The sequence below is a fragment of the Macaca thibetana genome, chromosome 10 (genome assembly GCF_024542745.1).
Source record: "Macaca thibetana thibetana isolate TM-01 chromosome 10, ASM2454274v1, whole genome shotgun sequence".
In the NCBI taxonomy this organism is placed as follows: domain Eukaryota; kingdom Metazoa; phylum Chordata; class Mammalia; order Primates; family Cercopithecidae; genus Macaca; species Macaca thibetana.
The window spans coordinates 51,209,706-51,223,787 of record NC_065587.1 but is presented as its reverse complement, the minus strand read 5'-3'; the positions used below and the strand labels follow the sequence as shown (position 1 = coordinate 51,223,787).

General features: G+C 49.6%; 1 protein-coding gene across 1 annotated transcript in view; it reads right to left on the bottom strand.

The window, feature by feature from the left end:
* Nucleotides 1–14,082, bottom strand: part of PREX1 (phosphatidylinositol-3,4,5-trisphosphate dependent Rac exchange factor 1) — a 204,676-nt gene that overhangs the window by 92,542 nt on the left and 98,052 nt on the right. Inside the window, exon 5 of the mRNA XM_050807428.1 lies at nucleotides 9,338–9,439. Within this exon, the coding sequence (XP_050663385.1) occupies nucleotides 9,338–9,439 (102 nt within the window). The remainder of the gene's footprint in view (nucleotides 1–9,337; nucleotides 9,440–14,082) is intronic.

The window sequence follows — 14,082 nt, the reverse complement described above, 5'->3', positions numbered from 1 at the left end:
CCCTGGATGCAGCTGTGCCTGAAGTCAGACCTACCGTCGGTCTTTTCTGTTTTCTATTCTTTTTTAAAACGCAAGTTTAATTAATAAGTTCATAAAAACAATAAAGTAGATTTTCAGTCACTGGCAAGCGAAATTGTCAGAAAATGAATCCATAAACCCACAGTGTGAAAACAAAGCTGCGACTGTCACTGGAAGACGTGACAATACCCACCATTCCCTGTGAGTTGGGGTTGGTGGGGGTTGGAAAGCCATACTGTCCTCTCCACAAACAGAAAAAGGCATCTCATGGAGGCAGGGAGGTGGTGTCAAGCAGAACAATACCCACTTTCTGGGGACACCTCAGCCAGCTCCAGGAAGGGGCTGATCCTGCACTCAGTGACTTGCCTCCAGTCACACAGGCCTGCCCAAGGCTCTGCCATCTAAGCTCAGGAAGCCTGGCTTGCTCCTGTACCCACAGTGCTGAAGTCCCCTGCGGCCATACCTAGGGTGACAGCAGAATGCAAATGAAGAGGTGCTAAGGATACCCACCACCACTTAAAAAAAAAAAAAAAAAAAGGAAAAGAAAACAAGAAGCGAAAAACATCTGTCCAAAAAAGTCCAAGAGAACCCAGAAGTGAAGAGCTGCCCAGCATTGCAAAAAAAACCACAAACACCCTCCATGCATGCAAATAATATGCAGATTTCATGTAAATGTATTTCCAATTTTAAGAATTTCAGCTTCTGCTGCATGTCTAGGAAACTGTAGTCCCACCAATTAGGAATTAGCAGGAGAAAGGAAACAATGCTTGTGGGTTTTAAAAACTCCTTTCTTCTATTCAGAGGAAAGGTGGGTAGAGTGGGAAGTGGGCTTCTATCAGGAAGTTCCTGTTCTGGCTTTGATGAGGATGTGCTGTGTGATCTTGGACAAGTTGCCTCCCCTTTCTGTGTCTATGCCTCCTGGCTATGCAAGGTAGTGATGAGACTAAGCTAAATGCTATCGCCAGCCTCTGTCAACAAAGCAGAAGCTCTGGCCACCCTGGGCTTGCGTTTCCACCTTACAGTAACAGTTGGCTGGGCTGAGCGGTGGCTGCTCCTTAGAAGGGACGAGTGCCCTCTAGTCTGCCACAGTTCCCACCCACCTCGCTAAATTACAACCAAGCTACTCACTTGTTTCCTGCACCTGCCCTGCAGGTATCTGTGTTTGTGACCCTAAGTTGGTAGGTCTCTACTGACCCTCCAGGCTCTGACATTCAGGAGCTCTATATCCAACCTTTCAAAGAGGCCCTAGCATGGCTCACCATAAAGTTCTATACCTCTTGTTCCCACTTCCAGGCTCTATACAGGCATTTCTCTAGAGAAAAGGGTAAAATGGTAAGAGATGGTGGTGATTGATGGTGATGGTAATGGTGGTGGTGGTAGTGGTGATGACAGCTATAAATTCCAACTTAGTGGAAGCAAAAATAAATAAAAATAGAAAAAATAAAGGAAAAAGAGCAACTAAGCCCCAAAAAACTAAAACAATCCAAAATAAAACATGGAAAGAGGCAAAAGCATCAAAAAAAGAGGATACGTAGAAATCAAAAAAAGGATGGCAGAACCAAGTTCAAATATATTAATAAACACAATAAATATAAGTGGACTAAATGCTCCTGTTAGAAGATATTATTAGATCAGATTTTAAATTGAACTCTATGGAGTTAACAAAAAAAGCACCTGAAGCCTAAGGATTCAGATAGGTCAACCACAAAAGGAGAAACAAGATATTTCAGGAAAACACTAGTCAAAAGAAACTTAATGTAGCTACATTAATATTGGAAAAAACAGACGCTGAAACAATAAAAGTAGCTAATATTAAGCACATCTCACCTTTTTACAGACATTTTTCATTTCATCGTTATAATAACCAGTAACTAGGGCAGTATTTCACAGGAGAAAACTGAGGCATACAGAGTTTAAGTCAGATTTCAAAGAGGCAATGCTAATAAGGTCAGGAGCTAGGATTGATAAGCATAAAAACCATTACAATATTTGAGTCACCAACATTGAACAAACATGACCATTTACTCAGTAATATGCAAAATGCTTTCATGAGTTTTCTCATGCATTGTCTCATCTGATCTTCACAGCAAGCCTAGGAGGTAACTACCATGCCCATTTTACAGATGGGAAAATGGAGACAACACAGAGAGGTTCAGCAACTTGCTCTTGGTCACACAGCTAAGAAGAGGTAGACTTGGATTTCTGTATTCACTCTTAACCACATACAGTGTAGGAGAAATTAGAATCCAGGCTGGACCCCACAAAAGGTGATCTGGGAAGGCTCCTTCGAAGATGGGGCATCTGAGCACGGCTTCTAAAGGAAGAGGCGATGGCAGGACCACCCCCCGACCAACTCCCCAACAAGGGGTGTCCCGAGGTTAGTGCTCACCACACAGGAAAGAGCCTGAGCACAACAGGCTGACACAGGTTGAGTCTCTGGAGCAGCTGTGGGCGAGGTGTTGGTGCTTGGTCCGAGAGACAGGATGAAGGGGTGGGCACTGTGGTTGGGGAAGGATGGGGTCAGGGTAGAGGGGGCTGCAGTGAAGAGATCTCTGACTTCCTGTACTTTCTCAGCAAGACGGTGACAATGCCCAATCCCCAGCAGATGAGGAGCTCACTGTGTAACATCAGTCAGACAAAAACTCCAAAGAGATAACCCAAAGTATCCAGAATAATAGAAGGACTCTGGGAAATCAAAAGGACAACTGTCCAATAGCAAACTGGCAAAGGATGTGAAAAGGCAACTCTCATGAAATGCACCCACCTCCACTGCCACCACCAGGTCCAGACATCTCCTACCCGAACCACTGAAGCCAAGTACTTCCTGGTCTCCCTGACTCCACCCTGACCACCCCACGGTCCATCCTCCACACCCAGCCAAAGGCACCCTGTTAGAACTAAGGCAGATCCTGTTCCTCCCTGCTCAGAACCTTCCCATGGCTCCCGCCTTACCCAGATGGAAAATAAAGACCTCACAAAGGCCCTGACCTGGCTCCATTACCTCTCTAACCTTCCTCCCTTGCTCTCTCCCTATCCTCTCCTCTCCAGTCACTCTGGCCTCCTCACTGTTCCCCAGACACACCAGGAACAGTCCTGCCCCAGGACCTTTGAACTGGCTGTTCCCTCTGGAACAATTTTCCCCGAAGTACCTGCTTGACTTCCTCCTTCACCTCTTTCAGGTCTTTGCTCAAATGTTTCCTTCTCAGTCCAGCCTTCCCCGACCACATTATCTAAACCTGCAACCCCCTGAGTGACTCCTGGTCCTTACTGATCTTCTGAACCTGATATTTATTTTTTCCACAGCATCCAAATATTCCATCTAAACAAGCATACACATTTCTTACTCATTTGCCACCATCTCCCCCAAGAAGAATGTCCCGTTCCAAGGGGACAGGGGTTCAAGCTGGTTTTGTTCACTTTGTACCCCTAGCACCTCAAGCAGTGCCTGACATATAATAGTTGCTCAATAAATAGGTGGTGAATGAATGAATGGCTTCAAAAACCCTAAACACTGCAGCACCAACTGTGGCTCTCTCTTGGAGGACACTAGGAAGATGGAAAGGCATTTGCTAACAGAGTAGTATTCTACTGCGTGAGTCACTGCTTTTTAATGTTGGCTTCTCCCCTCCCTCCTCCACCCACCCCACATAAAGTTTGCTCTGGTGCCACCTAAAACCTTCTGGAAAGCTATGAGTAGCACACGTCCATGCTCTGCGAAACATGTCACTCCCAGCTGTCCCCCTTCACTGAGAATTGAGGTCAACACCTCCCTGACAATGGACCTCACTCAGGCCATCCCAAGAGTGCTGACCTCAGTATCGGCCACTTTCCTCCCAGCTAAGTAGACAGAGGTAGCAGCTGAATGACAAGGTCCTTGCGCTGCACTTGGGTGACAGCTGCATCACCCACAGACAGACATGGGAGGTGCAGGAGACACCAGCGGCTGTGCACCAGACCCAAGGCTGTACCCCAAGCAGCTATTCTGCGGAAAACATCCCTGGACGCAACCCCACTACAGCAGCTGTTCTGAACGGACAGGTCCCAGGATGTGCCCTGTTGGGGCCCACAATGTTTAACAAGTTCTGAATCAAGCTGATACTTGGACATAAGTAACTTTCACCATAAAAGTCCCAATTTCTGGATTCAGAAACAGTTGGCAAGAAGACAGGGGTGGCCTTTCCACACATTCACTAAGTGACCAGGGGTATCTACCGTGTGCAGGCACCATTCCAGGCACTGGGGAAACAGGCCCAAATCCCTGCCTTTGGGGAGCTGACGTCACAAAACCAATCAGGACACCAAGCGTCCCAGGACAGAATGTGAGCCAGCTGTGAAGAAAGATAAAAGCAAGGTGAAGGGGACAGAGAATGGCAGAGGCAGCTCCTCTATCGCAGAGGTGGCCAGGAAAGGGCTCGGGAGGGAGGCACTGGAGCAGCAGAAGCCTGACAAAGATGAGGAACGAGTCTCAGGAGACATGGGGTAAAATGTCCCGGCAGAAGAAAGGGCAAGTGCCAAGGCCCTTAGGCAGAAACCTGCTTGCTGTGTTCACAGAGCTTCAGGAAGCAAGCCTGGCTGAGCAGAGACGGTCAGAGAGGATCATGGGTGAGACCGTGTAGGACCTTGCAGATGGCAATGGCAAAGAACTTGGACCTTATTTGGAGTGAGCAGAGAGCCCTGGGAGGGTCATCTGGGGAGAAGTGACATGAACTGACTTCGGTTTAGCTGCTGAGCTGGAAGCAGCCTGCAGAGGACAAGAAGAGGCAGGGAGGCCCGCTGGGGCTGGGGCTGTGGCAGTGGCCCAGCACGTAGGGACTAAAGGCATTCGGAAGCAGCTGGACTCTGGACAGAGTCTGAGAGCAGAGCCGACAGGACCTCCTCATGGCGAGACATGGGAGCGGGGAAAGAGGGACACCAAACGTAATCCCAAGGTTTCGCCTGAGCAACCAGAAGGACAGAGGGACTGTCTGCTGAGCTGGGGATGGAGAGGTGGGTGGGGAGGTGGTCTGGGGAAAGGCATGAGTATGCTCGACAAGAGATGCCTGCCAGACACTCAAATGCAGAAACTCAACGGGCAGGAAGACAAGTCCAGGGTCTAGAGGAGAGGTCCAGGCTGAAGTCATCCACATGCAGACGGACTTTAAGGCCATGGGAACACCCACACAAATCCCGTACATGAACCTTCAGAGCAGCGTGACTCACAACAGCCAGAAAGTGGAAACGACCCAAATGTCCGTCAGCTAATGAGTGGATAAACACAACGTGGTCCAGCCACACAACGGAAGATGATTCAGCCACAAAAAGGAAGGAGGCACCGACACACTCCAATGTGGCTGAGCCTTGAGGACATGAGTCTAAGTGAAGCCAGCCAGGCACGAAAGAGCAGCACTGTGTGATTCCACTTGGAGGAAATATCCAGAACAGGCGAAGAACTGACAGAGGCACAAAGCAGACGAGTGGTCAGCAGGGGCCAGAGGAGGGGCAGATGAGCCGTGAGCGTTTATAGGTCTGGGGTTTCTTTTGGGGGTGACGGAAATGTTCTAAAATTATTGTGGTAATGGTTGCGTAACCCTTGAGTATACTTTTTTTTAAAAAGGCCACAGAGTGGATAAGGCCACCACAGGAGCAAGTCTAGATGGGTAAACGGCCAAAGGACTAAGCCTGGGGCCCATCTCTCCTCAGAGGCCCCAGAGACGAGGAAGCAGTAGAGGAGACCAAGATCAAGTGGCCAGAGAGCTGGGGGCAAAGGTGGCAGCTGCCCCCGAGACAGGATGTGTCCCCTGCAGTCGGCCCCAGGATGGCCCCTGCCCCTGCCACACACTCCAAGTCCCTGCAGGGCCCAGCCCAAGGCTGGAAGCTCCAAGGGGCAGGGTCCGGGTCTGTCTTGTTCACAGCTGTGAAGAGCGAGCAGCAACACAGATGTGCGCATCACCAGGAAATAACTAAGAGGATCAGTGACAGTTGGGCCCCCCACCGGGCACCTGCCAGCTGTGCACCAGGGGCATCACCCCAAACCTGAATCATTTCCCTGGCAACATGAATGGAAAAGTCAACAAAGCCTGAAATGCCAACTGTCTATCCCGCGCCTGGGCTGAAGAGTCGAGATAGAATGTTCCGGCTATTCTTAGGCAACGTTCAAGTTCAGCATTTAGGGGCTGTTCCCAAAAAGGCTTTTATTCTCGCCTCTTCCCTCTTCCTACCCAGGCTCCTCAACCTTGAGTGCCCACCCCAAGTGGGAGTTCAGCTCAAACAAGGGGGCTCAGAGGGCCACGGGGACCCCTGCAAGGGTGTCGGAATCTGGAGAAGCCAGAGGGGGTGGGCTGGGGGGTTGAGCTCAGCTGCTTCAAGTTCATGGGATCATCTTTGAAAATCCACTGGAAAATGTGACAGAAAGGAGGAACTCCGGAGGCCGGGGGACAGCGCTCCCCTCAGCCCTGGGTGTTTGCTGATGCAAATATTCCCGCTCTGGTGCCAAACGCCGGGCACACTGAGCAGTTCTGTCAGGCAGGGAGCAAGGCATGGCCCCAACGGGAGTCTAAGGCCTTGCTTGTTCTCTCCTAAACAGCACCCCCCACCCTGCAATCTCCTACTTGATAAACACAGCTAGAGACCAAGGAAACAAGGCATGCCCCCACGGAGCACAAGTGGGCAGTGTAAACAGCCATCTGGCCAGGACAGCGAACCGCGGCCACCCCATCGCCATTTCCTGCGGGCCATTTCCTCCGCGGGTCGCCGGGCGGTTCTGCCCCTGCTCTCTCTCTGTTCTCCCGGGAATCCAGAGCCCAGGAATCCCACCAGACCAAACTCTGGCGCCTGGGGAGATGGGAACAGGCCTCAGAAATGCCCGGGCCTCACATCGAGCTTAGAGTCCACAGTACACACAGGTCCAGCCACACCGTGTGTTAAAATATGTCACGGAAGCTGCAGTTCCAAGTCCCTGCTGGAACCCAGACTTTCGCAAGATCCAGAAACCAAACCTCAGTTCGGGCTCTGGACTATGGCTGCTGGTTCTTCTCATGGGTCAGATGTTCAAGATTTTGAAATCCAGAGAAGAAGGAGACCAGTCTCAAAACAAAGGGCCACCGACCTTAGACCCCATTTAGGGAACTGAGAAGGGGCAGCATCGCTGATACTCCAGCACTTTGGCAGTTTAACTTCCCAAAATGCTCTCAACAGGCAGTAAAGCCATATGGGTAGGGGTGGCCCTCTGGAATCAGAACGCCCGGGTTCTAATCATGATTCTGCTGCTTATCTACTATGTGGCCTTGGACAGGCCACTTCCTTTCTCTGTGCCTCAGTTGCCCCATCTCCAAAAGGGGGCTAATCACAGTGCCTACCTGGCTGAGTTGCTGTTAGAACTAAGTCCATGATTACTTATCATAACAACCCCATAAGTACCATTAATACAAACCCTATGTTTCAGTGAGAAACTGAGGCACAGGAAAGGATAGTGACTTGCCCAAGGTCACACACTCGTAAATGACAGAGAAATCCAAACCCAGACTGCTTACGGCTACAACGCCTGGCTCTCATCCAGGGGTCAGCACATTTTTGCTGCAAAGGGCCAGATAGTAAATAGTGTAGGCTCTGCTGGCCACATCCACTCTCTGCTACATATTCTTCTGGGGTTTTGCTTGTTTGTTTGAACAACCCTTTTTAAAAAAGAGTAAACACCATTCTTAGCTCACAGGCTGTACAAAAACAGGCCATGGGCTGTATTTGGCCCATAGGCCACAGTTTTGTCAACCCTGTCTCTAACCACTACAGTACACTGTCTCTTAATGCTGGCAGCTAATCCGAGTTTGAAAGACACACCACACAGATCACACGAAGCACATCTGCAGGCCCGATTTGGTCCACAGGCTACCAGTTTACAAGTTTCACCCGAAGCTTCTTCCACACCCAGGTGAAGACCTGAGCTACAGCATTTCCAAGACCTATTTAGGGATCAAACCCATGGCAAGAACAAGTGCTGAAGCTCCTTTCGAGTTTGCTGGAGATCAACAGCAGGAGCAGACCAAAGGAGGCATGGGAGAGCTGCGTCTGGCCCACCCCCGTGGCTGTGCACGGCAAAGGTGTGTGTTCGTGGGCAGAGCTGATGGCCCCAGGGTCTGGCCCAGCTCAGAGGCTCCAGCATCACCCACCTTCTCCAGCAGAAAACCAAGATGAAGAATGCCCTAGTACTCTTCCCCTCCCCTTTTGCTTCCAGTTCATGGAGCAAAAATACACAGGCCCCTGTGAGAAGGTGTGTGAATGAGGCCCCACCAGCCAAATTAATCCCCCGGGGAACCCGAGACACAGCTGCCTTCAGGACAGAGCCAGGACAGGCTCCAGCCAACAGCCATTTTGTTCAGCCATTTCCAAGGGCTGAAACTCCGGGCTGAGAACAGAGGAAGGTGGAAGAGCCATTCCCCGGGCTCAGGATCTGTCCAGCAGCCAGCACGAAGCCTAGAATCAAGACTTCTCCATTCCCACACAAGCAGCAAACCTTCCGTGCTTTGCCGAGCCAAGACGAAGCCAGGGCTGGTGGCAGGGAAGGAAACAGCAGGTGTATGGATGGCTGCATTTGCCCAGTCAATGCCTATGCCTGCCCTCACCCTGCCTTCCACAAACAGCTCAGAGGTTGGGCAGGTGGGGTTCATCTGTCCTCACTCATGGCCTGTGGCACCCAGTAATTGGTTCAAGGTTGGAGCACATGACCCAAGTCTGAGCCAATTAGAATTCTCTTGCTCAGAATCATTGGTTCAAGAGTGCAGCACCTGACCCAGGTTTCAGCCAATCAGAAAACAACATTGCCCTGCTCACTGTCATTGGATCAGAGTGGAGTGTGGGACATGTCTCAGCTAATCAGAGCACAGCAATAGTGATTGGTTCAGGGGTAAAGCACGGGTCTAAGCTGACTGGAGGATGATAAATGGTACATGCAAAGGCTTCATGTGATTGGTCCAGGTCAAAGCACATGACTCGGGCCCAAACCATTTGGCATATGACCTTCCCCTGGCCGCAGATGGCCAAAGACAGAACGAATCTGAGCACTTTCCTCAGCTCTTAGTAGAGAGGTTCACTCTTTCCCACTGACCTTAAACTTGAGAGGATGTGAGGCCAGGAGAACCACAGCCACCTACCTGCTGCCACACTGAAAATAAGCCTGAACGGTGGAAAGCAGAGTGAACAAGAGAGAAAGAGGCAGGGTCCTGGTTTAAATCCAGCCCAGTCCAAAGCTGACACTGCTGCTAGACTTCTCAGATACTTGAACTAACAAATTTTATGTTATGCTGAAGTCAACGCGTTTTCTGTCACTTCAAATATGGGAAAGTCTCACCTTAAGGAGGAGCGGGTACTTGCAGATCCTCTGGATCGGAGACAACAGGTAGCCTTCCAAAGGGATGTCCGTAGTCTTCCGGCCTCCCAGAAGCATGCAGCTCTGCAAAGGGACAGGAGACCTTCATGAAACCCACCAAGGAGAGCACAGGGACATGGCCACCCTCAACCATGGGAAACGCTCTCAGAGCACGGCAACAATCACTTGGGAAGCGATTTAGCACCCCCTAGGATAAGTGAAAATGTGTATCATTTATAAGCAACACAAAGCCTAGTGGGCCAAATCTTGCCTACTCCCCATTTTGGTAAAGTTTTATTAGAAACACAGTCACATCCATCACATTGTCTGTGGCCCCCTACAAGCTACAAAGGCAGAGCTGAGTTGTTGAAAAAAAGGCCGTATAGTGGCGAAACCTAAAATATTGACTATCTGGCCTTTTGCCGAAAAATTCACCCATTCCTTTTCTAGAGAAGCTTTCACGTATACACACCAGGAGACTCAAAAATGCCTTGTTTACAACAGTAAAAAATGGGACTCAACCTAAATATCCATCACCTGAGAATGGAAACATCTGTATTTTTGTTTCAGTCTGTTTGTGCAGATTTATACAATGGTAACTAGCTATACAGCAGTGAAAATGAGATAACCAGGGCCACAAGTAGCAACACGGGCGAACCCCAAAAATGTACTCTTGTGCAAAAGAAAGAAGAATATGTACAGTATGAAACCATTTATAGAAATCTTTTAAAGACATAAAACTAGGTGCTGTTTATGGAAAGCATGTATGAGGTCAAATATAAAGACATGCGTGTTAAAGGAATGCACCCAATTCCAGTGGGGGTTCCCTCTGTGGAGGGAGAGTTTCGGGTTGGAAAGAACTGGGAATCTTCAACTGTTACTGAAAATGTTCTAGTTCTTTACCTGGGAGGAGTGTACGTGATTCTGTCATATGCATACCTCTAATCTGGCTTGCAGAGTTAAAAAGTGCAGCTCTCTTAGGAATGGAGTACCATTACCCTAACTCCCACGCTCACCCCCAAGCTCCTGTCCGCATGAATCAATTCAGTGTCGTCCATGTCAGTACTTCTGCCCTGCAGCCCCCTTGCCTCTCTCGGCTCATTCCATGCCTCTTGTCTGGAATGTGTTCTCTTCCCCAATAATAAAAATAATAATAATAATACTGCCATCATCATCACGAACACTGACCAAGAGCTAATCATGTTTCCAGCAGGCCTCTAGGGCTCCCGACCACCAACCACCCTATGAACTGAAAACTATGATTATTCTCCTCTCACAGCTTAGACCCCTGGGGCATGAGAGGACCCCAGAAAAGTGAGTCACTGGGACCTAGAGCCAGGCGGATTGACACAGAGTCTGGGATTGAAATCATGATGCCCGTGTGCCCTTACCCCAAGCCCACCCATGCACCAAGGCCAGCCCAGCCACCCAACCTGACTTCTTCCTCCTGGAGCCTCCATAGGTGGCTATTTGTTCCACGGGGCTCTCAATCACATTACAGGCACTGTTGCTCCAACTGAAGAATCCGTTTTTGTTTGGCAGGAACCATGAGTTCTGCGGTGTTTCCCTGCCATGCCCCTCACAGTCCTGGGTCCCTCGGGCTCACTATGTGCCCATGATGTGTAAGTGAATGAACTAACCAACTAACTAATGAAGGAACAACCCACCAGCACATCTAGCCATTCCTCCTCGACACCACCCTGGCAAAGTGGAAATGAATCCAGACTCTTAGGAAAAGGGATTCCCATCCTATCATTTATTCATTCATTCAACAAACACACATTGTGTGCTGTGCACAGCTCCAAGCACCGGGGGACTGCCCAACGAAACAAATTCCCTGCTTATATTCAAGTGAAAACAAGACCATAAGAACCATACCGTGTGCCCATCATGTGCCAGGCACTGTGCCTCGTGCTTCACATACACATAAAGTTCATGCCAAAAGCCTAAGGAAATAAGCATGGACCACTGTCCCCTACCACACACGGGGAAATCATGGCACAAAGAGCTGGCCCAAGTCTCAGAGCTACCTCCACTGCCTCTTAGGGATCACAATAGGCCCTGCCTGGAAAAGCAGAATTCTGGGGACCCCAGGTCCCAGCTCTAGCTGAGCTGAATGGCCCCCACCCGTGTTTACCCCTGGCACAGATGGGGGATTGAGGCTGCGGCAGCTGGGAGATGCCGGGCCCCACGCTGCTCACACTCAGGCCTTTGTCCTAGGAGCCAGCACTTGCCACAAGCTGCCCTGGTGATGTCAGCTCTGGGCAGAGTGCAGGGTGCCTGGGGGTGGGGAAGTGCTTTCTAGAAGCCCCCAGGGCTTGGCGGGAGAAGGGTCCAGGATCAAGGAATTTTCACAAGATTTTCACAGCCACCAATGACACTTCCCCACAAACACTCTAGATTGTTGTTTCACTTTATTTTCTTTAAAAAAAAAAAAAAAAAAAAAAAAACTGGCAAACACACACAGAGCTAGCATTCACTATTCTCATTACATTTCAGGCACTATGGGAAGAACTTCTGAGAAGTCCTTAAATGCCCAAAATTCACAGAAGTGATTCAGGTGAGGCGTCAACCTCATGGTCTTCCCAACCTCCTAATGGCAGCACGTTCCTGGACTGTCCTGAGTCCTCCTTTCTGTCCACGCTGCCCCCCGGCTGATCCCACCCTGACTCAGCTTTTTTTCTTTCTTTTCCTGGACAGAATCTCATTCTGTCGCCTAGGCTGGAGTGCATTGGTGCAATCTCAGCTCACTGCAACCTCCGCCTCCTAGGTTCAAGCAATTCTCCTGCCTCAGTCTCCTGAGTAGTGGGGATTACAGGTGCCCACCACCACACCCAGCGAATTTTTGTATTTTTAGTAGAAACAGGGTTTCACCATGTTGTCCAGGCTGGTCTTGAACTCCTGACCTCAGGTGATTTGCCTGCCTCGGCCTCCCAAAGTACTAGGATTACAGGTGTGAGCCACCGTGCCTGGCCTGACTTGGCTTTAAACACCATCTTTCCTTATATTGGAAACACTCAGGTTTCATCTCTCCAGCCCCTAAACTCCAGACTAGAATCTCTGCTGCCCACCCAACACCCTGCCTGGATGTACTGCAGGTATCTTAAACCTCACGCATCCAAAAGGGAATGTTTATTTCCTTGTCCTACCCTAGCCTGCACCCTCTTGGGAAAATGCAACTCCATTCTTCCAGCTGCTCGGGCACAAAACTCTCAAGTCACATTTGACTCCTTTCATTCATTTATATCCAAAGTCAATGATCAGGCAAATTGTGTCAGCTCAGGCCTTCAAGCTCTATGTGAATCCAACCACCTCTCCCACCATGACCACGCTGTTGTCAGACACCATTGCTTCCTGCCCGGACATTGCAATAGCCCTGCAGTCGGTTGAATGGTGTTCCCCAAAATGCCAGGCCCCCAACAAAACCTCAGAATGCAACCTTATTTGGAAATTGGGTCTTTACAGATGTATGGTAATTAGTTAAAATAAGGCGATGCTGGATTAGAGGGGAACCCTAAATCCAATGACTCATGTCCTTATGAGGGGAGAAAGACACAAAAGGCGGCCATGTGAAGACAGAGGCAGAGACTGGAGCGATGCTGCCACAAGCCAAGGAGCACTGGCAGCCGCTAGACAGGATCCTTCCCTGGAGCCCCAGGAGGGAGCACCCACCGACACCTTGATTTCGGACTTCTGGCCTCCAAAACTGAGAGAGAATCAATTTTGTTGTTTTAAACAACCCCATCTGTGGCAATTGTCCCGGTCCCCTAGGAAATGCAAACAAGCCCCTCCCTGGACCTGCACTTCTACCCAGATACTGACAGGGGCGTCTTTCACCATGCAAATTAGTTCCAGTCATGCCTCTGCTCAAAACCCTCCCACGGCTTCCCAACCCACTGAGAATAAAACGGAACATTCTGTAAGGCAATGCCATGAGCTCCAACATGAAGGGATCCCACAGAGCGATCCCACAGACATCACGCTGCACAAAAGCAGCCACACACACACGTATCCTGAATGATGCCATTCACAGACAATGCTAGAATAGGCAAAACTAAGCTTTGGTAAGAGAAATCAGCAGAGAGATTCTGGAGGTCTGGGGGCCATGACTGGAAAGGGGCAAGAGGGAACCTTCTGGAGTGATGGGAATGTTCTTCGATCTTGGTGGTTCCATGCTATAGACATATGTAAGCATTCGTCACCCTGGGGGTGCACTTACTGCATGGATGCTACACTTTAATTAAGAAGCTTCTTTAAAATCTCATACTTGGACTGGGCAGAGTGACTCACACCTGGGAGTATACTCCCAGCACTTTGGGAGGCCAAAGCACTTTAGCCCAGGAGTTCAACACCAGCCTGGGTAGCATAGCAAGACCCCATCTCCACAAAAAAATTTTAAAAATTAGCTGGGCATGGTGGTGCACACTATAGTCCCAGCTTCTCAGGAGGCTAAGATGGGAGGATGGCTTGAGTCTAGGAGGTCGAGGCTGCAGTGGGCCATGATGGTGCCATTGCACTCCAGCCTGGGTGATGCAGCGAGATCCTATCTCAAAAAACAAAAACAAAACAAAACAAAAAATGTCAGACTCTTTCCATTGACTAGATGCTCCTTCATCATCTGGCTTCTTTCAATCTCTCTGACCTCATCTCCTCCTGCTTTTTCTCTTACGGCCTTCATTCTGGTCTCCCTTGGCTTTCCTGCAATTCTTCAAACACAACCCTACCGC